General features: G+C 43.7%; 1 protein-coding gene across 3 annotated transcripts in view; it reads right to left on the reverse strand.

Annotated features, from left to right (window-relative positions):
- The window catches only part of MAPKAP1 (MAPK associated protein 1), a 162,064-nt gene that overhangs the window by 37,594 nt on the left and 96,895 nt on the right, over positions 1–27,575 (reverse strand). The window contains exon 9 of one of the 3 annotated variants that reach the window (XM_067471832.1): positions 7,990–8,097. The exons of 1 other annotated variant lie outside the window; for it this stretch is intronic. In XM_067471832.1, coding sequence (XP_067327933.1) covers positions 7,990–8,097 — 108 coding nt within the window. Of the gene's footprint in view, positions 1–7,987; positions 8,098–27,575 lie in introns of all 3 variants that reach the window. One more of the 3 variants, XM_067471831.1, reaches the window with a different exon arrangement.

Genomic DNA, 27,575 nt, shown 5'->3' on the forward strand with positions numbered 1-27,575 from the left:
TGGAGTCCTCGTGGACAACAAGTTAAACATGAGCCAACAATGTGATGTGGCGGCAAAAAAAGCCAATGGGATTTTGGCCTGCATCAATAGGAGCATAGTGTCTAGATCTAGGGAAGCCATGCTCCCCATGCTCTATTCCGCTTTGGTTAGACAACACCTGGAATATTGTGTCCAATTCTGGGCACCACAATTGAAGAGAGATATTGACAAGCTGGAATGTGTCCAGAGGAGGGCGACTCAAATGATCAAGGGTCTGGAGAACAAGCCCTATGAGGAGCGGCTTAAGGAGCTGGGCAAGTTTAGCCTGAAGAAGAGAAAGCTGAGAGGAGATATGATAGCCATGTATAAATATGTGAGAGGAAGCCACCGGGAGGAGGGAGCAAGCTTGTTTTCTGCTTCCCTGGAGACTAGGACAAGGAACAATGGCTTCAAACTGCAAGAAAGGAGATTCCATCTGAACATGAGGAAGAACTTCCTGACTGTGAGAGCCGTTCAGCAGTGGAACTCTCTACCCCGGAGTGTGGTGGAGGCTCCTTCTTTGGAAGCTTTTAAACAGAGGCTGGATGGCCATCTGTCAGGGATGATTTGAATGCAATATTCCTGCTTCTTGGCAGTGGGTTGGACTGGATGGCCCATGAGGTCTCTTCCAACTCTTTGATTCTATGATTCTAAGTGTATTAAGGGGTTGCAGCATTGGGAAGGTTGAGAAACACTGGACTAATGTGTGACACTGATTTCCAAGAAGCTTAAGCCTGACTTATTGAGTTTGGACCCGACCCAAAAATCTCATCATTCGAGTTGGTGTGCATTTTGTTATGTTCCATAATCCACTCTGTTGAATTGTGGAGTGAGATTATTATTGGGTCTGAAGATCCTAAACGAAGCGAAAGAGGGTCAGCCGTAGTTAATACTTGGACGAGAGACCGCCAACGAATCCTAAGTAACGTAGGCTATATTTCATAGGAAGGAATTGGCAAACCCACCTAGAAAACCCTAGAAAGTTTATGGGGTTGCCATAAGTCGACAGGCAAATTGAAGGCGCACCAAAAGACGTTCACAATGATATACTGCAACCCTTTAATAATATAATATTATTTACTCTCTCTTTTTTTTTTTTGCCATGGAAGAGTAGGCTTCCGTTATTGGAAAAAAAGATAACATCTCATTAAGCCCAAATGCCAATTATGAAAAAAGGATGTGTATATATTTTTTTTTTTCAAAAAAAAAACTTTTTACGATGTTGGATTAACACCAATTTAAAAATTACTACAACGTGACACACATACTGCTTTTTTTTTCCCACCGAGCAATTTCGACGCCAGCTGCTAATAAAGCAGCTTAGCTGTAAATGATAATTCAGATGCTTTTAGATAAAGTGGTGCGTGGATACGGCTGGGAAAATTGATTTAGCTCCTCGCCGAAGACACGAGGGGGAAGAGTGACACATTTTGTTTAATACGCCCGCTAATGTAGTCCTAAAAGCCGCAACAACCGCCCATTTCGCCCGCTCTAAATTTTGCCGGGAGAGATTAATGAAAAGTTTTGAGATTTATTTTCCTTTTTTTAAAATAAAATAAAATAAAATAAATGAGAAGATGGGATTTTAGCAGAGAGGCCTGAAAAGCGGACGTTAAAACCCGGAAATATGGGCTGTCAATGTCTAGACATTTATTCGGCGCAAGGCTGAGATGCTGGTAGAAGCAAACGGCCAGGTCTTGAACCTTCCCGGCCAAAGGGTGTCAAACTGCAACTCCCAGCAATCCATGGCAATCAAAGCGACATCAATCTGCATTAAGTCTACAGTGTAGATGCACCTTGAAACGCCAAGAAGTCTTATATGCTCTGGGCCAGAGTGAAGAGAGAGGGGGCCAGAAGACAGTTCCACCTTGTCTCCTGTACTATGCTAATAATATAATATAATATAATATAATATAATATAATATAATATATTGTATATACATATAATATTTATAATATTATAATGTAATACAATAATACTAATAAAATATGATATTATAATTATATATTTTATATTACTAATATTTATATTACTAATAATATTACAATATAATGGTATATTACAATATAGTAATATATAATACTGATATTGTACTATGCTAATAATATAATATAATATAATATATTGTGTGTGTGTGTATATATGTGTGTGTGTATTGTAAGCCTCGGGGCAAGAAGGGTGACATATAAATGTCGTAAATAATAAATAATATTACAATATAATGGTACACTACAATATCTATATAAATAAAAAATTTATGTTCGTTTGTGGGATTAACAGAACTCAAAACCAATGGACGAATTGACATCAAATTTGGACACAAGACACCTAACAACCCAATGTATGCCCTTCATTCAAAAAATTGATTTTGTCATTTGGGAGTTGTAGTTGCTTGGATTTATAGTTAACCTACAATCAAAGAGCATTCTGAACTCCACCAATGATGGAATTGGGCCAAACTTAGCACAAAGGACTCCTATGACCAACAGAAAACACCAGAAGGGTTTGGTTGGCATTGACCTTGAGTTTGGGAGTTGTAGTTCACCTACATCCAGAGAGCCCTTGGACTCAAACAATGATGGATGTGGACCAAACTCTACACACATATTCAATATGCCCAAATATGAACACTGGTGGAGTTTGGGGGAAATAGACCTTGACATCTGGGAGTTGTAGTTACTGGGATGTATAGTTCACCTACAATCAAAGAGTATTCTGAACCCTATGAACAATGCAATTGAACCAAACTTGGCACACAGAACTCCCATGACCAACTGAAAATTCTCGAAGGGTTTGGTGTTGGTGGGCATTGGCCTTGAGTTTGGGAGTTGCAGTTCACCTACATCCAGAGAGCACTGTGCACTCAAACAAAGATGGATCTAGACCATACTCGGCACAAATATTCCATATGCCCAAATATGAACACAGATTGAGTTTGGGGGAAATAGACCTTGACATCTGAGAGTTGTAGTTACTGAGATTTATAGTTCACCTACAATCAAAGAGCATTCTCAACCCCACAAAGGACAGAATCGGGGCAAACTTCCCACACAGATCCCCCATGACCAACAGAAAATACTTAAGGCCATCCAGTCCAACTCCCTTCACCAGGGAAAGAAAATGTAATCAAAGCCCTCCCGAAAAAGAACCATCCAGCTATAGATATAGATAGATAGATATGATTCACACAGATATAGTATCATAGATTTGAAAGGGACCCCTAAAGAAGGACAATTATATGTTGCCAGTTCCAGAGTAGGCAAACCAGACACTCTCCACATCAACACTGACAAAGAAACAGCAAGAAACACTATTTACCCACAAGCATAAAGGAATTACATATATTCGAAACCAACACTTTCTCATTACTTTATTTTCCAGATCACCAGACTTGGCCACAGCAACGCCTGGCAGGAGATGGCTAGTAATATAATATAATATATTGTATAGACATATAATATTTATAATGTTTATAATATTATAATGTAATACAATATAACACTAATAAAATATGATATTATAATTATATATTTTATATTACTAATATTTATATTACTAATAATATTACAATATGATGGTACAGTACAATATAGTAATATCTAATACTGATATTGTACTATGCTAATAATATAATATATTGTATGTATATATCTATCTTGTAAGCTGCTCTGAGTCCCCTTCGAGGCGAGAAGGGCGGCATTTAAATGGCGTAAATAAATAAATAAATAAATAAATAAATATTTTATCCAAACTCTTCATTTTTTCATTGAAGTAATCCCCATCTACTATTAAGGGTTAAAGGGAATACATCGATTATGGGAGTTGTATATAGATCCAAAAAGCTATACACTAATCTACTTGTTGTGCCATCTTTACAAAGTTCTGGAGAGACTTATTTTGCATAGAATTATGGGGAAAAAATTCAGTCAGGCTTTGAAGCTGCAAGGCCATTCAATGTTAATGAAACCGGCCAATTGCAAGATTCACACTTGTCTCAAACAGACAAGAGTTCTTTCTCCCACCCCAGACATCATTCCACAGATATATAAACCTCACTTGCCTAGTTTCTAACTGCCAGAAGGGACAGAGAGTTTCTCTATGCTGACGATCGTGCCATCACCACTCAAGCAGTGATGCCATGGTAATCCTAACCCTAAGCCTCACAACCTCTGAGGATGCCTGCCATAGATGCGGGCGAAACGTCAGGAGAGAATACATCTGGGACATGTCCATACAGCCCCGAAAACTCACAGCAACCTATATATATATTGGTGCTGCAGCTGTCATCTCTCAATAATACAAGAAAACTAATCTACTCTATGCTGACGATTGTGCCATCACTGCTCAAGCAGGGACCTCACAACCTCTGAGGATGCCTGCCACAGATGCGGGTGAAACATCAGGAGAGAATGCTTCTGGGACATGTCCATACAGCCTGGAAAACTCACAGCAACCTATATATATATTGGCACTGCAGCTGTCATCTTCCAATAATACAAGAAGGCTAATGTTCTACTCTATGCTGACGATTGGGCCATCACCGCTCAAGCAGGTACCTCACAACCTCTGAGGATGACTGCCATAGATGCGGGTGAAACATCAGGAGAGAATGCTTCTGGGACATATCCATACAGCCCGGAAAAATCACAGCTACCTTTATATATAGATAGATAGATAGATAGATAGATAGAGGCGCTGCAGATGTCATCTTCCAATAATACAAGAAGGATAATCTTCTACTCTTATGCTGACGATCGTGCCATCACCACTCAGGCAGGGACCTCACAACCTCTGAGGATGCCCGCCCTAGATGCAGGCGAAACGTCAGGAGAGAATGCTTCTGGGACATATCCATACAGCCTGGAAAACTCATAGCAACCTATATATATTTTGGCGCTGCACCTGTCATATTCCAATAATACAAGAAGGCTAATCCTCCACCTTCAAATGCCAGGGAATGAACAGTTCTCCATTTCCTCGAAAAAGCAATACAAGTTTAACCAGGCTGTATATCCCCCAACAACCCCCCCCCCAACAAAAAAACCCATTCCCTTATTACTTTAATGTACTGGTATATTGCTTAATGAAAGTTCTTAATTGTAATTCAATTAATTACATACACAGCGTCCCCAATTACATTTTCCAATGAGACGTGGGCTTTTGGTATAGGTCTAAAGGCACTTAACCAATTTTAATATATTAGGACCAATTTCCCTTGAATACTAATTGCTACCTAATGATGGAAACGGGGAAAGCGGGAACTTTCCAGAAAGCCGGGCGGAAAGTATAAAAGGAAATTAACCGTGAATGGTTGGGGGACCGTTTGCTGTTGGGAAAACAAGGCACAAAGGCGGAAGAAAGGAAGGAAGGAAGAAAGGAAGGAAGAAAAGAAGGAAGGAAGAGGCATTCCTCGGCCCAAGCTTTCCTTGTTGGCACCAAATATGGAGAGTGTTTTTCTGACAGCGCTAAGCCCTGGGTGAGAAAGGAGACGTCGCACTCTGGTTTTGGGTGAATGCAAAGCTTTTTCTCCTTCTTTTTTTCTCCCTGCGTAATCCCTTGAAATATAAATGATACGCCAGCTCCAAAAAAGAGAGAATGCTGGCATGCGTTGGACTAGCATCTGTTCGACTCGGCGAAGGGAAGATCTGCCTCTCTCTCTCTGTGTGTGTGCATGCTCCTCTGATAAATAAATAACGCTCGCACTGCAAATTCCTCATCTGAATAAATGGCTGGGTTTAATTGCCGCGGCTAAAACGAGGCCGAAACGTACTCTGCGACTCCATCTCCAGTGCATTCAAAGCAAAGCCAGTTACAACTCTGTGTTGTGTTCGCTGCCTTTGATGGAAGTTGAACCCAGAGCCAAGCCAAACCGGTGGCAACCCTAAGTACATGGAAATGCATACTGCTTAGGAGGATGGGCATCTTTTAAGAGTGCTTTAGTTCTGCATACTGGCAACAAGTGCGACAAAATTATAAAATCATAGAGTTGGAAGACTCTATGATTCTATAATCAAGTCCAACCACATTCTGCAGGAAGCAGGAATATTGCATTCAAAGCACCCCCGACAGATGGCCATCCAGCCTCTGTTTAAAAGCTTCCAAAGAAGGAGCCTCTACCACACTCCGGGGCAGAGAGTTCCACTGCTGAACGGCTCTCACAGTCAGGAAGTTCTTCCTCATGTTCAGATGGAATCTCCTTTCTTGTAGTTTGAAGCCCTAAACAGTTCGGGATCCGTCTACCTGCGTGACCGCATTTCTGTGTACGAACCCACACGATCTCTTCGATCATCTGGAGAGGCCCTGCTTGTGCTCCCACCTCCATCGCAAGCGCGATTGGTGGGACGAGGGAGAGGGCCTTCTCGGTGGTGGCTCCCCGACTCTGGAACTCACTCCCTAAGGACATCAGGCATGCCCCAACTTTGGCAGTTTTTAGGAGGAGTCTGAAAACGTGGTTGTTCCAGTGTGCCTTCCCAGATTAAGGAAACTCCTAGCAATATGTCCATAAATGAACTTTATTAGTGATTTAGGATTGTCTGCACGCCCATTCTTCTCAGAAAATTCTACCCTAGTTATATTTCACCTGGTCATGCTCAGCATTATTTTTAAAATTTTAACTATTACATTTGGCTCAGTCATAGGTTTTTTTAAACGTTGTTGTGTTATTGTTGATGTTTATTGCTTATTTTCTGTTTATGAGTTTTATTTTATTGTTTTGTATTACTGTTGTTGTTGTTTTCTGCTGATGCATTGTGGGCTCGGCCTCATGTAAGCCGCACCAAGTCCCTTGGGGAGATGGTAGCAGGGTACAAATAAAGTTTTTTAATTATTATTATTATTTATTGTTCCATTGCGTCCTAGACTCCAGGGCAGCAGAAAGCACGTTTGCTCCCTCCTCCCTATGATTTCCTCTCACGTATTTATACATGGCTATCATGACTTCTCTCAGCCTTCTCTTCTTCAGGCTAAAGATACCCAGCTCTTTAAGCTGCTCCTCATAGGGCTTGTTCTCCAGACCCTGGATCCTTTTAGTCGCCCTCCTCTGGACACATTCCAGCTTGTCAATATCTCTCTTCAATTGTGGTGCCCAGAATTGGACACAATATTCCAGGTGTGCTCTAACCAAGATTAGTGTTTCTCAACCTGGGGGTCAGGACCCTGGGGAGGTCACGAGGGGGTTTGAGAGAGGTCGCCCAAGACCATCAGAAAGCATCAGAATACATCCTGCATATCAGATATTTACATGATGATTCATAACAGTAGCAAAATTACAGTTATGAGATAGCAATGAAAATAATGTGATGGTTGGGGGTCACCACAACATGAGGAACTGTATTAAGGGGTTGCGGCATTAGGAAGGTCGAAAAACACTGATTATTTGCTGGACGTTTTGTGATGATTGTGTTGCCATAATTTCCAATTTGTTAGGAATCACCACAACATGAGGAACTGTATTAAGGGGTTGCAGCATTAAGAAGGTTGAGAAGCACTGGTTTATGGCAACCGTATGCATTTGAGAGGGTTTTCTCAGGCAAGGAGCAAAAGTCATGTAGGAAAAGGGGCCGAGAAAGCCTCAAAGGCCGAAATCTTGACCTCTTGCTGATACTAAACTGGAACAGACTGGACTGAGTGTTTTTGTTTAAGCAGCTGGGACAGAGGGAGGCTTCTAACAACTTCACGAGAGCAGAGGTTAGGAGAAAAACAGATGAATCATGGCGTGATAGGGTGCAGACGATTTAACCGAAAAGGTATGAAATCAATCACGGGGCTTTTGGAAACTTTTTTTTGGCAGGGATGAGAGCTGTCTTTGGGAGGGAAGGAAAGAAGAACGGAGAGAGGGAAAGAAGAAGAAAAAGGGGGGGGGGGGAAGGAGACTGGACCCAACTCATCTTCCAATGTTGTTTGCCCAAATATAGGGACGTAACTTACGTGAGCTTAAGCATTTCAAGAAAGGGGGGAAAGGGCCAACGTACTATTCTCTCGGACGAGGCAGAACTCCAAAGTGCTTTGGCTCTCCAAGGTACAGTCTAAGTCAACGGGGACGTTGGGCTCGCTCTGCTTCTCCAGCCGGTACTGAGGGCCTGTAAACAGACAATAAATTTACAGGGCTTCTTTCAGCTTCAGGAACATGGGGGAGGGAGGGGGGAGAGTCAAAACATTCAAGGATGCCAGCTTGAGAAACCAGATCCTGTCTAATATTGGATGCCAAGCAGGCTTAGCGCACTTCAGCACTTGGAATTCTAGGCTCGGTTTTGGCAAAACCACTTCTGAGCATTCCTTGCGTAAGAAAACCCTACGAAATCCATGGGGTTGCCATAAATCCATGAAACCTGAAGTCACATACACACGTTTCTGCATCAGTAGCAAGTTTCTAGCACAGTATTTCTCAACCTTCCCTTAAAATTCTGCTAGCCAAATATATTTTTATGCAGTGGCATGTCTTTGTCCCTGGCAGTTCAAAGACATTTATTTATTTATTGAAAACGTTTGTCTCCCGATCTTCTCTACTTCCGTAGAGGGACTCAGACTGGCTAACAGCAAATATTCAGTGCTCACAAACAAACCTTTAAAACAGTGGTTCTCAACCTTCCTAATGCCGCAACCCCTTAATACAGTGGTGACCCCCAACCATAAATTTATTTTCATTGCTACTTCATAACTGTAATGTTACCACTGTTATGAATCATAATGTAAATATCTGATATGCAGGATGGACTTTCATTCACTAGATGAAATTTGGCACAAATGCCCAATACACCCAAATTTGAATACTGGTGGGGTTGGGTGGGATTGATTTTGTCACTTGGGAGTTGTAGTTGCAGGGATTTATAGTTCATCTACAATCAAAGAGCATTCTTAACTCCGCCAACAACGGAGTTGAACCAAACCTGGTACACAGAATGCCCATGACCAACAGAAAATATTGGAAGGATTTGGTGGGCATTGACCTTGAGTTTTGGAGTTATAGTTCACCTACATCTAGGTGAACTATAGTTCACCTACATTTAGAGAGCACTGTGGACAGTATTTTGGCGCCCACCCCCAACCAATCGTTGATATATATTTTCAGTTCGTCATGGGAGTTCTGTGTGCCCTATTTGGTTCAATTCCATCATTGGTGGAGTTCAGAATGCTCTTTGATTTTAGGTGAACTATACATTCCAGTAACTACAACTCGCATATGTCAAGGTCTATTTTCCTACAAGAGCACCTCAAAAGCGCCCCTGGGCAAAATCAACTATACTGCGAATGCTTACTTTACGTAATGGTTGAGCCGCCCCTGGTCTGGACCAAACTTGGCACGAATCCTCAATGTGCCCAAATGTGAACACTGGTGGAGTTTAGGGAAAATAGACCTTGACATTTGGGAGCTGTAGTTGATGGGATTTATAGTTCACCTACAATCAAAGAGCATTCCGAACCCCACCAATGATAGAATTGGACCAACTTCCCACACGGAACCCCCATGACCAGCAGAAAATACTGTGTTTTCTAATGGTCTTTGGTGACCCCTTTGACAACCCCTTGTGACCCCCCCCAGGGGTCCCGACCCCCAAGTTGAGAAACCCAGCTTTAAAACATCATATATAAACAATAAGTTAAAAATACATATCAGATAAAAAGCGTAATAAAACATTCGCCAGGATAAAAACAACGTTCAACTCAGTTCGCACACTGTGGTCAATACTTTAGTCAATTACCGGTCTCAGCCATTATGCTAAAAATGCTTTGTTCCACAACCAAGACTTCACTTGCTTGCTAAATGTCAGGAGGGAAGGGGGCAGATCTAGTTTTATTCGGGAGAGAGTTCCATAGCCGGGGAGCCACCACAGAAAAGGCCCTGTCTCTTGTCCCCACCAAACGCAACTGGGAAGGTGGCGGGACCGAGAGCAGGGCCTCTCCAGAAGATCTTAAGGGGAGAATACAAAAAGTATTTGCGGCATTCAGATGGTTGAGAAACACTGATATATACCATTAAACAATTGACTTTGCAAGGAGAGAAGTGGGAAGTTGACTTTTCCTTTATTTCTTCTCTTTCTTTTGCTATTGTTTCCACTTTCCTCTCTTCCTTGTTTTAATGAGGAGTTTCAATATTTGTGTTTGCCTGTTTATGTTGCTGTCGCAGTGTGTTGATAGAAAGGTATCTCCTTTTTTGTTTTGTTATGTTTCTTAATGGAAAAGGGAAACCGCAAAATGTTATCCACGATTCAGACAAAGACAAACACTGAGACTGCTGCCCAAAGCGATGGCTGAAAAGGAAACAGAATGCCAGACACGGCTTAAGAGCTGGTGGAAAACGATTCTCTTAAACTTGGAGTTACTCCGACGTTTGTTGCCAGCACGTCGCTTAATATTGCTTTTCGTCTATTGCAAATATTTTTTGTCAATTGAAAACAGCTTCGAGTAGAACGCTGACCTGAGAGTCGGGGATACGAGGCAGGTTAGGAACATTTCATTATGAGTAAGTGAAATAAAATAAATGACGGATACGACGGGTTAAAGGCATTTGAGTTGATTATGCCTTAATCAATTAATGGAAAGCTGGTTGAATCAATCTGCTTTCTTGCAAAGCTTTAAGAAGGAGGTTGGGTTTTGTGACTGGAAACAAGCACTGGGCAACTTAGAACCAAGGAAAAGCTAGTGCACAAGAAACGTGTTGCTGTGAGTTTTCCGGGCTGTATGGCCATGTTCCAGAAGCATTCTCTTCTGACATTTCACCCACATCTATGGCAGGCATCCTCAGAGGTTGTGAGGTCTGTTGGAAACTAGGCAAGTGTGGTTTACATAGTTTGTTGTGAGTTTTCTGTGCTGTCTGTACATGTTCCAGAAGCATTCTCTCCTGACGTTTCACCCACATCTATGACAGGCTTCCTCAGAGGTTGTGAGGTCTGTTGAAAATTAGGCAAGTAGGGTTTATATAGTTTGTTGTGTGTTTTCCAGGCTGTCTGTACACGTTCCAGAAGCATTCTCTCCTGATGTTTCACCCACATCTATGACAGGCTTCCTCAGAGGTTGTGAGGTCTGTTGAAAATTAGGCAAGTAGGGTTTATATAGTTTGTTGTGTGTTTTCCAGGCTGTCTGTCCATGTTCCAGAAGCATTCTCTCCTGACGTTTCACCCACATCTATGACAGGTATCCTCAGAGGTTGAGGTCTGTTGAAAATTAAGCAAGTAGGGTTTATATAGTTTGTTGTGTGTTTTCCAGGCCGTCTGTCCATGTTCCAGAAGCATTCTATCCTGACGTTTCACCCACATCTATGACAGCTTCCTCAGAGGTTGTGAGGTCTGTTGAAAATTAGGCAAGTAGGGTTTATATAGTTTGTTATGTGTTTTCCAGGCCGTCTGTCCATGTTCCAGAAGCATTCTCTCCTGATGTTTCACCCACATCTATGACAGGCTTCCTCAGAGGTTGTGAGGTCAGTTGGAAACTAAGAAAATGGGGTTTATATACCTGTGGAATGATGTCCAGGGTGGGAGAAAGAACTCTTGTATGTTTGAGGCAAGTGGGAATGTTTCCATTGGCCACCTTGATTAGCATTGAGTAGTCTTGCAGCTTCAAAGCCTGGCTGCTTCCTTTCTGGAGAAATCCCCTCCCCAATTTTATCTTATGTAATTGAAAAATTTCAATAAAGAGATTTTTTTTTAAAAAAACTGTGGCATAGACACTGAGAACTGGGAAGCCCTGGCCCTTGAGCACTCTAACTGGAGGTCAGCTGTGACCAGCAGTGCTGCGGAATTCAGAGGCATGAATGGAGGGCGAAAGGGGAAAATGTGACAAGACGAAAGCATATGGTGTGTTGTCAATGTTTATTACTTTGTTTTGAGTTCATTTTGTTGTATTGTTGTTGTTTTTACTGATATATTTGGGCTAGGCCTCTTGTAAGCCACACCGAGTCCTCCGGGAGATGGTAGCGGAGTATAAATAAAGGTTTATTATTATTATATTATTATTATATCAAGCCAACTCTGACTGGGACCACCTTCCACCTGGAAACCGATGCCGTCACTGTGGAAGAACATGGAGATCAAGAATAGGGCCCGACAGTCACCAAGACACTACACTTGGAGGACCATCATCCTCGGACTACGAGGGATCGTCTAAGTAAGTAAGAAAGTAAATCTAATGACAAACATTCCCTTTTAGCAGCTGGGAAGGATCATTTCGAAAATTAAGAAGCAACAAGAAGGGATCATGACCTGGGAAGGTCAACAACGCGGCCCGAATGCAAAAGGAAGGTCATTTGGCTCCGATCCCGAGAAGTATAACGAAATCCAACCATTCTTGCAACAAAAGGAGAGAAATGCCGGACCCTATTAGAGGAAGCCGTCCCGCCAAGCCGGGCTAAATTGCCACCGGCTTCAGAAAGGCTTTTGAAAGCTGGACCCATCAGTTCTCATTTTCAAAACTTAGCCTTTCAGTCAAGGCGAGAAAAAGGCCCAATTCCAACTTTTATCTCAGCGGCTCGCAAAGTGCTGTTATCTCGGGCTGATGTCTGGAGCTCTATCTCTCTTTCTGCTGACAAGCCGAGACGAGAGAGATAAGATTGGGAACGAATCTCCCTTCTCCGAGTAAATAAATAATCAATACTCATCTAAATGTAAATGAGAAAGTATCCCCCTCTGATAACAGAGGCTCTTATCAAAGAGCCAATTTTCCGACAGACACTCGGCCGAACGGCCATCGCTCTGCCGGGGCTCTAATGGCGAAAAATGGTCACTAAATTGAACCGATCACCAGAGATCAACTAAGTTCGGGCCTCGGCCACTTTCCGCCGGGGCCCCAATGTTTGGGAATGCAATTCTGGCCCCATTAACTTTCGATAGCAATGAAGAATGCACAGGTCAAGGGAGATGAAGCCACGGGAATAAACAAACCCAGACCTGAAAAGAAGAAAAAAAGGAAAAGAAAACAAGAGAAGAAAACACACTCGATGGTTTGAAAGCCCGGGAGAAAGAGACAGCAGTAAGATCAGCCAGAGAAAAAGCAGGTTGGAATGAAATTGTGAAATTGTTGTGAGTTTTCCAAGCTGTATGGCCATGTTCCAGAAGCATTCTCTCCTGACGTTTTGCCTACATCTATGGCAGGCATCCTCAGAGGTTGTGCAGTCTGTTGGAAACTAGGAAAATTGGGTTTATATATCTGTGGAATAATGTCCAGGGTGGAAGAAAGAACTCTTGTCTGTTTGAGGCAAGTGGGAATGTTGCCACTGGCCACTTTGATTTGCACTGAATGGCCTTGCAGCTTCAAAACCTGGCTGCTTCCTGCCTGGGGGAAATCCTTTCTTGGGAGGTAATTAACTGGCCCTGATTGTTTCTTGTCTGGAATTCCCCTGTTTTTGAGTGTTGTTAGGTTAAAGCACTGAGCTGCTGAGCTTTTTGACTGAAAGGTCGCAAGTTTGAATCCGGGGAGCGGCATGAGCTTCTGCTGTCAGCCCCAGCTTCTGCTAACCTAGCAGTTCAAAAACATGCAAATGTGAGCAGATCAATAGGTACCGCTGCAGCGGGAAGGTAACAGTGCTCCATGCAGTCATGCCGGCCACATGACCTTGGAGGTGTCTACGGGCAACGCTGGCTCTTCGGCTTAGAAATGGAGATGAGCACCACACCCAAGAATCGGACACGACTGGACTTCATGTCAGGGGAAAACCTTACTGTCACGACTTTACAATGTTTTAAATACTGGTTGCCAGATTTTGTTCATTTTCATGGCAGTAAGAAGCCAGACCTTGAAAACTGCTAGGCCATCCAATGCTAATCAAGGTGGCCAATTGAAACATTCACACCTACCTCAAACAGACAAGAGTTCTTTCTCCCACCCTGGACATTATTCCACAGATATATAAACCCAATTTTCCCAGCTTCCAACAGACCTCACAACCTCTGAGAATGCCTGCCATAGATGCAGGTGAAACTTCAGGAGATAATGCTTCTGGAATATGGCCATACAGCCTGGAAAGCTCACAACAACCCAGTGAGTCTGGCCATGGCCAATTATAGATCCAGCTAAACGTAGTTTTGTCTAGCCCACATTAGACTAGTTTCTCTGGTAGAAGGTTATGGGAGACCTTGTCGAAGGAAGATCCTCCTGAAATCCAGATACGCTCCATCCAAGTCATATCCGCTCTGAGTACCCTCAGGAAGATAGGGCGGAATATAAGGAAAGTATTATTATTATTATTATTATTTTACTGACACAAAAACACAGTATGTCACAACAAATGAGATATACATGCTGGATTTTGTACCACAAAATCACAAGTTGAACACTTCCCAAGCATCTAGGACTGTGTGATGTATTATTATTATTATTATTATTATTATTATTATTATTATTGTTTTGTTGTTGTTGTTTGAAACACAACAAGATGAGTTCACAGCAGACACTCTGCTGGCTGTTGTATTGGATCACAAGTCGGCCACTTCCCAAGTGTCTAGGACTGTGTGATGTATCGGCGAATAATGCGTGCAGATCTCAGTAAGGTGGCCTTTTGCAGCTGGCAGATGGTAATTTTGTCAGCGCTGATTGTGTTTAAGTGCAGGTCAAGGTCTTTAGGCACTGCACCCAGTGTGCCGATCACCACTGGGACCACCTTTACTGGCTTGTGCCAGAGTCTTTGCAGTACAATCTTTAAATCCTCATATCGTGCCAGCTTTTCCAGTTGTTTCTCTTCAATCCTGCTGACCCCTGGGATTGCAACATCGACGATCCATATTTGGTTTTTTAACATGATTGTGAGGACTGAAGTATTGGGCTCCAAAACTCTGTCTGTCTGAATTCGGAAGTCCCAGAGTAGTTTGCTGTGTTCATTTTCCGTAACTCTTTCCAGCTTGTGATCCCACCAGTTCTTTGCCGCAGGCAGATGGTATTTGTGGCACAAGTTCCAATAAATCATCTGAGCAATGGTGTTGTGCCTCTGCTTGTACTCTGTCTGCGTGATCTTGCAGCAGTTGAGGATGTGATCTGCTTTCATCTGCTTTTTTGCAGAGTCTACATTTGGGATCTGTTGTCGATTATTATTATTATTATTATTATTATTATTATTATTATTATTATTATTATTTCCAACCACAGACATGCTTAAAAAAATCTCAGAAGTTCAACACAATCTTATACAAAGTGTGACTTGGAGGATTGAGTGTTGGACTGGAGACCAGGGTTCGAATCCACAATGATGGAAACTCATGGATGATATGTCACGGAAGACACCTCAGAGCAAAGCAATAGCAACCCCCTTGGTGAACAAATCTTGCCTTGGTTCGGTTGCCCTAGGATCTCTCAGAGTCCAAAATGGCTTGAAGGCACCAAACAGTAACCATCAATCAGTTAAGGATCCCACTGGAAACATCAGGGCTGAACTGTAGGAAGTGGTCATGAAAAAGCTAGGAACCCAAGATGTGCCAGAGGGAACCCAAGATGAGAGCCAGGACGCAAAGCCAAAGAACACATAGAAACCATCAAGCCGTGCTTGTAAAACAAAGTCTTGGCCCAAGCTGCATGTCTTTCCTATCCATGAAGACCAGGAAGACTTCGAGAACACATCTGAAGGAGCTATGAATTATATCACTGGTGGCTTGGCTCATGGATGGACCACACACAGAACAAAGACATACCGTTTCTCAGCTCAATAGTCTCCAGGTTAAAAGAGTGACAAATAAAAGCTCCTGTGGTCAACTGGGTTGGTAGGAATTTGCAACATGGTGTGGATGGGAAATTCTCCACACTCACATGTCGTGGATTCCACTTTGTGGCCCCTTTTCTTGAGGTTGGCTCTGCATCTCGTGGTGCCAGAGCGCAGTCTGTTCAGCGCCTTCCAAGTTGCCCAGTCTTCTGTGTGCCCAGGGGGGAGTCTCTCATTTGACATCAGCCATTGGTTGAGGTTCTGGGTTTGATCCTGCCACTTTTGCACTCTCGCTTGCTGGGGTGTTCCAGCGAGTGTCTCTAGATCTTAGAAAACTATTTCTTGATTTAAGTCATTGACGTGCTGGCTGATACCCAAACAAGGGATGAGCTGGAGATGTCTCTGCTTTGGTCCTTTCACTATTGGCTGCTATTTCCCAGCAGATGTCAGGTGGTGCAATACCGGCTAAACAGTGTAATTTCTCCAGTGGTGTGGGGCGCAGACACCCTGTGATAATGCGGCATGTCTCATTAAGAGCCACATCCACTGTTTTAGTGTGGTGAGATGTGTTCCATACTGGGCATGCAAACTCAGCAGCAGAGTCGCATAGCGCAAGGGCAGATGTCTTCACTGTGTCTGGTTGTGATCCCCAGGTTGTGCCAGTCAGCTTTCAAATACACCTTTAATACTTATGTTGTGATGACCCCCAAACAAAATAATGTTATGGATGAGGGTCATCACAACATGAGTATTAAAGGGTCACGGCATTAGGAAGGTTGAGAAACACTGATCTCACTACCTCACTACTTCTGAGGATGCTTGCCATAGATGCAGGCAAAACGTCAGGAGAAATGCCTCTAGAACATGGCCCTATAGCCCGAAAAAACCCACAAGAACCTAGTGATTCCAGCCATGAAAGCCTTCGACAATACATTAAACACTGATCTATTGATTGGGTTGTTGTAAGTTTTTCGGGCTGTCTGGCCATGTTCCAGAAGCATTCTCTCCTGACATTTTGCCTGCATCTATGGCAGGCATCCTCAGAGGTTGTGAGCTCATACAGCCCGAAAAACGGACGACAAACCACTGATTCTGGCCATGAAAGCCTTCGACGATTCATTGATTGTTTGCGGTATGTTTTGTGCTGGTTGCGTTGCTATCATTTCAGAGTTATTTTGGATTTTATTGATTGATATGTTTCGTACAGCAGCCAAAAGGCTTATTAAAACGGTATGCAAATAGAGACGGCAAACACTGCGGGCTTCGTTATTTCAAATCTGTGTGCAAATCCAGCGATTGAAATGCTATGTACAGATGCCTTGAACGGATTCCCTTTTACAGAAACACACAAGACGTTCTCTGCCTGCCCTGTGCCATCCAATCTGTTTTTCCTTGATCGGTGCGGTGGTGACATTACCGGGTTTTACGTACAGTTTATCCCTTGCTCTCTGTAGAAATACAGATGGTTTCCGTGGAAATAAACAGTCATCTATTTGAAACAATTGTAAAAAAAACCTCGAAAAGAGGGGGGCAAGGAGTTTATGGAAACCAGTGGCGTAATGCATTCAAATAAATGCCAGAACCGGTTGACGGAGAGCCAAAGTGTTAAATCACGCTGCTTAAGAATTCAGCTGTGGGAAACCGATAGTAAATCCAGACTGACAGAATTTCCAGCGATGGCAAAAGGGCCTTGACATCTAGTCCGGGACACAAAAACTACAGCGGTTCAAACCCATTTTGCTTAACACCGCCTTGACAGCTGGCGAAATTAGAGAATTTAGTCAAAATACACCTTAAAATAAATAAGGTTCTTCCTCTTTGCGCTCTCCGAGAAGCATTCAAAGCCAGGCCATTTGGAGAATTGCAAACTTCCGCACTTGTTTAGGGCACAATTTATTTTTAAAGCAAGGTGGCGATGCTTAAGAGGGGAAAGGTGCCCACCCAAAGGACTGAAACGCATTAAGGTTTCCGAAATGTATTTTCGAAGGCTTTGCATTGAGGAGAGCCAAACAAACACTTGCAAAATTGACAGAATAAATAGTGTCCATTTAAATTGGACCCCCCCCCCCCGACAGTTTGAATCTGGGGAGAAGGGTGAGCTCCTGCTGTTAGCCCCAGTTTCTGCCAACCTAGCAGTTCGAAAACATGCAAATGTGAGTAGATCAATAGGTACTGCTCCAGCGGGAAGCTAACAGCGCTCCATGTAGTCATGCCGGTCACATAACCTAGGAGGCTGAGCTGCTAAATTTGCTGACTGAAGATCAGCGATTAGAATCCGGGGAGCGGGATGAGCCCACTGTTAGCCCCAGCTTCTAGCAGTTTGAAAACATGCAAATACGAGTAGATCAATAGGTACTGCTCCAGCGGGAAGGTAATGGCACTCCATGTAGTCATGCCGGCCACATGACCTTGGAGGTGCCTACGGACAATGCCGGCTCTTCAGCTTAGAAATGGAGATGAGCACCAACTCCCAGAGTCAGACACGACTAGACTTAATGTCAGGGGAAACCTTTACCTTTAAATCCCTTACAGCAGAGATGACAAACTTGTGCATGTCTGTGTGTATGGGACAGGTAAACACAAATCAAGGTTAGAAAGACCATTTGGTGGGCTTCTTCCTCATAGGACCCCCACTCTGTAGCATCGTATCGCCCTTCAAATGCTGTTGGCCTCAAGCCCCCACCCTCTATAATCTCTAACCACTGGAGAATGTAGAGAAATGTTGGCTAAGAGAGAGTGTTTATAACAATGGGAGATGAGGAACGTTTTGGTCTGAAAAGGACCACGTGGGATTTCTGCTCCGGAGGAAGGTATCTCACAGCTGGACACAGCTGTCTGGTAACAGTGGATAAACATGATAATTTTGTGGAGGATTTTGGTTCCTATCCAGGTAGCACAACTGAAAGGTTTAAGCTTGGAGAAGAGAAGGCTGACATGAGAGCTGCCTTGAAATATCTGCAGGGACGTCATGAAGAAGATGGAGCCGGCTTGTGTTCTGCTGCTCTAGAGACTAGGACACAAGGGATTGAAAATACGAGGGTTATCCAGAAAGATTTATTTTTAAATACAAACAATGAATATATTTTAATGAAACTTACATGGATTGTAATCTAGGTATTACATTATTTTCCCACATAATCACCATTCAGTTCAATACATTTTGTCATCCGTGGGACGAGTTTTGGATGCCTATGTCATAGAAGTTTCCCTCTGCCTTTCTCAGCCAGTTTCTCACTTTGATTTTCACCTCGCCGTCATTGGAAGAGTGTTTTCCACTAAGGTGTTCCTTCAATTTAGAGAACAGGTGATATTTACTGAGTGCAGGATCAGGGCTGTGAGTGGGGTGGCTTCAAACATCCCAACCAAATGAAGTCAACAACTCTTGTGTTGCGTGATCGGTGTCATGGAGACAGACTCCTGACGTGAGCATCCCACGACGTTTGTTTTGGGTGGCTCTGTGAAGTTTCTTCATGGTCTCACAATATATTCCATACCCATTTTGTCACATGCTATCTTGACATTACGTCCTCTCCATAAACAGAAATGATTTCACAATGAATCACAGTGGCGTTCATGCCCTTAGCATTTCGGTAGTATATTGCAGCATGAACTTTGCACTTGGAGGGAAATAGAATGAGGACGCTCATCTCTAACCTTCACCACAACGCCAGTCGATGAGCTACTGACGACTGGCACTGCTCGTTTGCTTCTGTTGGCTTCCTGCTACACAGCAGTGATACCAATTTCCCCCGCGAAAATCCCCTGCAAGAGCTACGTGCCTTGTAACCTTACTTTCTGGATAACTCTCATACAAGAAAATGTGGCATGATGAGCTACTGATGACTGGCACTGCTCATTCGCTTCCATTGGCTTCCCACAGCACAGCAGTGATACCAACTTCCCCTGCGAAAATCCCCCGCAAGAACTACATGCCTTGTAACCTTACTTTCCGGATAATTCTCGTACAAGAAAATGTGGCATGATGAGCTACTGACGACTGGCACTGCTCGTTCGCTTCCACTGGCTTCCCGCTACACAGCAGTGATACCAATTTCCCCCACGAAAATCCCCCACAAGAGCTACGTGCCTTGTAACCTTACTTTCCAGATAACTCTCATACAAGAAAATGTGGCATGATGAGCTACTGACGACTGGCACTGCTCGTTCGCTTCTGCTGGCTTCCTGTTACACAGCAGTGATACCAACTTCCCCTGCAAAAATCTCCCGCAAGAGCTACGTGCCTTGTAACCTTACTTTCCGGATAACTCTCGTACAAGAAAATGGGGCATAATGTAAAATAAACCATGTGTAGTTCACGTTTGATCAGTCCACACACTGCCTTGCCAGAGAAAGAAAATATGCCACGCATGTGAACAATAAAAATACAAGAAGTTTACTCTTTGTAGTTCAGAACAATATATGTAGAATGTGGTAAGTTGCATCTATTCACATGTCCTTTTATGAGACGTTTAATATGGTTTTTTTCTGTCCATGTGGATAAACTCCTTCAGCAGCTCATGAAGCACACACCAAACTCTGTCTCTCTATGCTTCTCTCTTCAAAAACGCCTCTCTGTGCAGCGGCACAGCTCGAGCCTGAACAAAAATGTAACAGTATCCAAAAGTTCCAGGCTCAGCCATCTCCCCGGGCACTGCCTGACCAATCAGCTTCACGCATCTTATTTTACAGTTGACACACAAACATTCACTGATTCCTTACATGCTCCAACAGAAAAGAGATTCCTCCTCAACATTATTAAGAACTAGAGGAGCTGTTTGAGAGTGGAGCAGACTGCCTCGGAGGTTGGATTGGTAATTTTCAGGGGTGCTCCAGTTGTGTGATATTTCAGATGGAAAGCAGCAGAAGTTTCAAAAATGTTGGTGTTCCGTCTGTTCTGATGGATCCCCTCTCCATTTTACTTTTGTGGATTTGATTTAAATGCTCTCTATAGGAATCTGTAAGTCCTCCTTTGTGACTCTCATGATCAACTTCTCTAGGTCCTTCCAATGCATCAGCTCCCAGTCGAGGTTGACTACAGAGTTGTCCTGGAAGTCCGAGAAACTCTTAAGAGAGATGTTCTCTCTGCAATTTCTTCATTCCGGGGATTTTAGGACCCACATCCAAAGCCTAGAGACGCCTTCTGTTGCTGTCACAGGGGGAATGCCCCGGCGATGTCATTAAGCACGATCCATTAAGCATCAACTGCTGTTGCTCTGAGCATGTCCTTCAAACAATAAAACATTAAGTCAAACAAAAGAGAAAAACATTTTCATGGTTGGACATTAACTTTCCCAAGCACTGCGTTGAATGTGTTCGGAAATCGAGTCCAGAGCTCAGGAAAGACTACAGAATCCAGACTCCTCCATCTGGCATGGCCACCGGCAATTCTTGGTTCTGTAGTCCAAACAATAACTTTTCTAAGGTCAATTGTTATTTTTTAAAATATGGAAACCTCTTCCTGACTTTGACAAACAGGGATCCAAAGGGGAAGCAAATATGAGGGGCGTTCATGAAAGATTTCCACTGACCCCTTTCCTGTGGACTGAGAGCAATGCAACTGGGCCCAATTCGGAGTCCTTCTCTCCATCGGTGCCACTTTGGGACACACACTTCTCCCATCTTTTGAAGCAACTGTAAACACCTCACTTGTAGAAGTCGACAGGTTGTTCCCAAAGCCATGTTGTGACTTCGGAAATCCGAGTCTCCTCATCTGAAAAATGTTTGCCCTTCAAAAATAACTTCCTTGTTGGAAAGAGGTGGAAGTCCGATGGTGCGAGGTCAGGTGAATCTGGGAGATGTGGTACAATGTCAAAGCCACCAGAGAATGCTTCGTCCATTTGGGCAACGGGGGAGTTGTGAACTACTGCGTTGTCTTGCAGAAGGCGGACACCTTTGGGGTGCATGCCACATTGTCTTTTGGTTTGGATGATCTTCTACAATTTCCACAGCAGTGAAGCCTAGTCTGTCCCAGTGATCATGGTTCCCTTTGCTAGGAAATCCATCCATACTACTCTGTGCTAGTCCCAAAATACTGTGAGCATGACCTTGCCTGCCGAGAGTTGGGCATGTGGCTTCTTTGGAGGCAGTGAGTCAGGATGCGCCCATTGCATCGACTGGACTTGAGTCTCAGGATCAGAGTGATGGACCCAGCTTTCATCCTGTATGATCAGTCTGTTGACAAAGTCCTCCTGGTTTCCCTGGCATGTCATTGTCAAGAGAGCCTGAGAGCATTCCACTCGTTCCTGCTTCTGGAAGTGTGTAAGCAGCCAGGCGACCCAGCGAGTGGATGTCTTATGCATGGGAAGATGGTGTTGGGTGATTTTTTCCATGGAGTCCACACTAATCTTGACATTTTGGGCTAGGTGACGAAGAGTTACACAACTATTTTCCAAAATGGCGACCCCCCACTTGCTGGATGGTGTGTTCCTCAATAGCAGAGTGGGGCGCCCTGGGATTAGAGCTGTTTGCACCCAAGTCTGACCACACTGGAATGGATGATGCCAGTTCTTGACTCCATCATATGATGGGGAATCATCACCATGAACCTCTTTCGTCTCATTGAATGCTTCCTTTGGTGTGCGGCCTTTCAAGTCAAGGAACTTGGTGACTGCTCTGGATTTCACTTGGTCCATTACCAAACCTCACACCACTTCAGGACCTGTCAAATCAGGACCGTTATCAGTTCAGAGTTGCAAATTGGCATGTAATCTATAGAGACTGATATCACTATACATGTGCAGTTTCAGAGTCCTGTGATAAATAGAAGTGGGTCAGGGGAAATCTTTAATGGACACCCCTCGTATAAGAGAAACAATGGATCAACACAGATCTGTAGTAAGAGTATGTCTAGACTTCAGAATCGTCACTCAGTGTCACAGAGGTCTTCTTCAAAAGAAATACGCCAACCTACAGAACAGCATGGCGTCATAAAAAGAAAATAACAACTTGCCCACATGTTCCCAGTAGGATGCAATGCACATTCCTCTATCAGATATTCTCAGGAGTAAGTAAAGGAGGGTGGGGGGAAAGTTTACAAGCGGACGGTTGGGTCCAAACCTTTAAAAATGATGGATTGGCCCCTTATTTGTTTAATGGAAAGCTGGAAGACCTCTACCGGCCTCGCCTCTACAGTATTTTTATGGGAGGGAATGTTCCATTTCATCTTGGAACAGCCGTCCTCGCCTCTTTTAGTTAAATTGAGTGCCCTTTCTGCAATGTCGGCTCTGAAAAGGTGTGTACGCCACGGACACCCACCTCCGGTGCTCAGGAATATTAGCGGCATAAAGAACCAGCAAGGTTAAGTAGGCCTAAATCCTCTTTTAGTCTTGACTAGAGTAGATCCACTGAAGCCCTTAGGTTTATCTATTTCAGCATTTCTCAACCTGGGGGTCAGGACCCCGGGGTGGGTCATGAGGCAGCATCAGGGGGGTCGCCAAAGACCATTAGAAAACACAGTATTTTCTGTTGGTTATGGGGGTTCTATGTGGGAGGTTTGGCCCTATTCCATCGTTGGTGGGGTTCAGAATGCTCTGTGATTGTAGGTGAACTACAAATCCCAGCAACTACAACTCCCAAATGTCAAAATTCTATTTCCCCCAAACTCCACCGATGTTCACATTTGGGCATATTGAGTATTCGTGTAGTTTGGTCCAGATCCATAATTGTTTGAGTCCACAATGTTCTCTGGATGTAGGTGAACTACAACTCCAAAATCAAAGGACACTGCCCACCAAACCCTTCCAGTATTTTCCGTTGGTCATGGGAGAACTGTGTGCCAAGTTTGGTTCAATTCCATCGTTGGTGGGGTTCAGAATGCTCTTTGATTGTAGGTGAACTATAAATCCCAGCAACTACAACTCCCAAATGACAAAATCAATTTTTTTTAGTGAAGGCCATACATTCGGTTGTTAGGTGTCTTGTGTCCAAATTTGGTGTCAATTCATCCAGTGGTTTTTGAGTTCTGTTAATCCCACAAACGAACATTACATTTTTATTTATATAGAAGATAGACTTCTGCAATCTTGACCATACTTGCTTGGCTTTCCAGATCCCAATTGTAATGTTTAGAATGCTGGAAGTTATGCTAGCCTAGTTGAGACTAACCAACTAGTCCCCAAAGATAGGGTTTTCTTGGCAAAATTCCTCCGAAATGGTCGGCCTCTGACTTCCCCTTGGACGAAGGGATGTGACTTGCCCAAGGTCACCCAGTGCGTCTCTATGGATGGACGGAGATTTCAAGTGGTCTTTCGGAGTACTACACTGAAACCGCTGCACTTTGCCGAATCTCAGTCGATATCAAGTGCAGCACATTCTCCTCCTGCAGAAACCAGATGGGAAAGTGGGCCATCATAAGTAGATGCGAAGGTACAACCGGTATGGTGTGCTACAATTTGCTCGAGGCGGTTCTCTTCCTCCAGTGGCAGGGATCCAGACCCAGTAGGACTGCCGCCCCTAAAACCGAATCCTGCTGGGAAGCCGATTCCTCTGCTCCGAAGGATCCCTCCTCTTTCGCCAGATGTGCCGCTGAGCTCAGAAGAGGTTAACTACGCTGAAGACAAAGTATGCTGCTTTGTTATTTTTCATTACCATAAGAAAACATCCATTACGTGTCCTAACGTGGCGAACGCGCGCATAGGGGGGGAATCCATTATGACAGGAGCGATTGCGCGCTCAAGCTCAATGGGGGGAGAGTGATGCGGAAAAGGAAACAATAGACAGCCGTCGGGTCGAACGGTGAGGCAAACTCTGAGAAAGAGAACGACGACGACAACAACAACAACGAGATGAGTTTTAAAAACACGGAAACCCAAACCAGATCTGCATCGGCATCTCCTGATTTATCCAGCTTGACTTCCACTAATTAAACATCTGCCTCGACAATTTCCGCAGCGAATTTATCATCCCCATTCCGTGACAGTGACTGTTTGTTACCGGCTCCCTCGGCCAGCCCCCCCGCCTTCCCCCCCAAAATCTTGCTAACATTCGCAGGAACTTCTTCCAGCATCTTCCTTGGGTACGTGACAGGAAAATGATACAGTATTCCCATTAACCCCCTACGGTTGTCCTTTCTGGAACTGTTGTCATCTGTCCTATAAACCGAAGGAGGCTGCACATTTTTTTGGTGTAAAGGTGTCCTTTACAAAACAACCAGCGGCCACCAATGCACCTCGGGGCGTTGGCATGCTGGCCATCATGCTCAATGCCTCAAAAGGTGCTGTTGCGCGACTGCGAGATGCCGTTGAGCTAGAAAAAAAGGGGAGCAGATGGTAGATTTCAGGTTATGCTCTTCAGGCCAAACGGTGTGCAATATCTGCATTCTGTGACTGCAACTTCGAATGTAACTTCTGACTTCAGAGATGAACAAGAGGATGGATTGTGAGGCTAGGGAAGCTTTATGGGGTTGAGTCCTGTAGATGCTTCATGGGGTTGATTCCTGATGCCAGCAAAGCATTGCCCAGGTTTTTGGAACTATAGGCTTACGGACCATCAGCAGTCCATGGACCATCACTTTGAGTAGATGCTTTATGGGTTGATTCCTGACATCAGCAAAGCATTGCCCAGGTTTATGGAACTATAGGCTAACGGACCATCAGCAGTCCATGGACCGCCACTTTGAGTAGATGCTTTATGTGGTTGACTCCTGATGTCAGCAAAGCATTGCCCAGGTTTATGGAACTATAGGCTTATGGACCACCAGCAGTCCATGGACCACCACTTTGAGTAGATGCTTTATCGGGTTGACTCCTGATGTCAGCAAAGCATTGCCCAAGTTTATGGAACTATAGGCTTACTGACCATCAGCAGTCCATGGACCACCACTTTGAGTAGATGCTTTATGGGTTGACTCCTGACGTCAGTAAAGCATTGCCCAGGTTTATGGAACTATAGGCTTACGGACCATCAGGAAGTCCATGGACCACCACTGTGAGTAGATGCTTTATGGGTTGACTCCTGACATCAGCAAATCATTGCCCAGGTTTATGGAACTATAGGCTTATGGACCACCAGCAGTCCATGGACCACCACTTTGAGTAGATGCTTTATCGGGTTGACTCCTGATGTCAGCAAAGCATTGCCCAAGTTTATGGAACTATAGGCTTACTGACCATCAGCAGTCCATGGACCACCATTTTGAGTAGATGCTTTATGTTGACTCCGGACGTCAGCAAAGCATTGCCCAGGTTTATGGAAGTATAGGTGGCATCTCAATACCATACAGAGATGGCATTTATGGTCCCATAAACCTGGACAGAGCTTTGGTGGTATCAGGAGCCAAGCCCCATATGACGTCCTTCTGAACTCTGGGAATATCTTCAAAAGGAAGCTGGCAAGGGCCTCCATTTAGTCTCAATTCTCCGCCTGTTCAAACACATTTGGGACGCAATGGTACTTTGATGAATGGCGGATTTTAGAAAGATCTATTCCAATAGAATTAAAATGATTTTCCATCACCTTCATTGCGTTTTCCATGAAAAAGGGGTCATTATCCATTTGTACGCCCATTTATTGACTCCCCGGGTTGTTTCCCCTGCCCCCTCCCCCACAATAATATATCTCATAAATTGCAAAGCGAAGACTTACTCAGCTGCAGTCATCTTTAGCAAACTAACTTGGAATCAATCTGTTGTGGCCTCAGTTCCCTCCCACCCCTTTCCTTCTTCTGTGGCTGACATGTTCCACTCAAAGCAAGACCCAAAATGCAGACATTTGCAGAGGCCTGTGGGAGAAAATGAGCTTGAAGTTCCTTCACTATTCATAGGTTGGGATTAGTTCATTCTTGAGTGGAGGGACCTCTTAATGTGAAGAATTACGAACCTCCCAGGTTTCATTCTAACCCTTATCCATCACCCCTACGTAGACCTTCCTAGCCATGGTAGTGCTAAAATCTCTACTGAGGCTTTACCTAGCCAGGTTCTTCCTTTGCTAGTGAGGCTCCCTGACTCTATTCTGTTTCTCCACCAATCAGTTTTCTCACCATCACTCTGCAGATACTCCCCTGCATTCATCAACAGTACACTTTCATGTCTATTTCAGATTTCCTTCACAGCTGAAGCGCAATGGTGGCCATACATGGTCCACATGTGGTCCTACAAAGCTTCTTCTGCACACTCTATTGATAAAATGTGTCCCCCAACTGGCCAAATAACATTAGACGGTGGTCAAGATGGCAAAAAGTTCTTATTAAGGAAGAACACTCAAGCTAGGAGAAGCGGCAGCAGTATGCTTTTGGCTGAGTCTACAGGAAAGTTCAAGATAACATCTTAAAACTGGGACATTTTCAAAGAAGTTATAAAATGGGGATGATGGAGGATTACCATATAGACTCGAAGATAAGCCGAGTTTTTCAGCCCTTTTTTGAGCTGAAAAAGCCTCCTTTGGCTTATAATGGGATCAAGGCTGGGCAGCGGAGCCTGGAGGCCATTGCTTGCCATAAACGATATATTACTCTCTCCTCTTATTTCCCTTAACAGTGTGTTTTCTTTTCCAGTCAAAAGGGAGGGAAGGAGAGAAAGGAGATATATTTCATGTCCTTGTTTGTATGGCTCTCTTTCAAACCCAACAAATTTCTTGGCTTTTTTTGTAAGTCAAGTCAAGCTTATTCAATGCCATAGATCAGGGGGTCCTCAAACTAAGGCCCGGGGGCTGGATACAACCCTCCAAGGTCATTTACTCGGCCCTCAATCAGGGTCAACCTAAGTCTGAAATGACTTTAAAGCACACAACAACAACAATCCTATCTCACAAAATCACAAGTCGAACACTTCCCAAGCGTCTAGGAGTGTGTGGTGTATTTCCGAATTATTATTATTATTTTACTGACACAAAAACACAGTATGTCACAGCAAATGAGATCTATATGCTGGATTTCGTATCACAAAATTACATCAAATAATAATAATAATAATAATAATTATTATTATTATTATTATTATTATGTTA

Source organism: Anolis sagrei, chromosome 11, assembly GCF_037176765.1.
Source record: "Anolis sagrei isolate rAnoSag1 chromosome 11, rAnoSag1.mat, whole genome shotgun sequence".
Lineage (NCBI taxonomy): Eukaryota > Metazoa > Chordata > Lepidosauria > Squamata > Dactyloidae > Anolis > Anolis sagrei.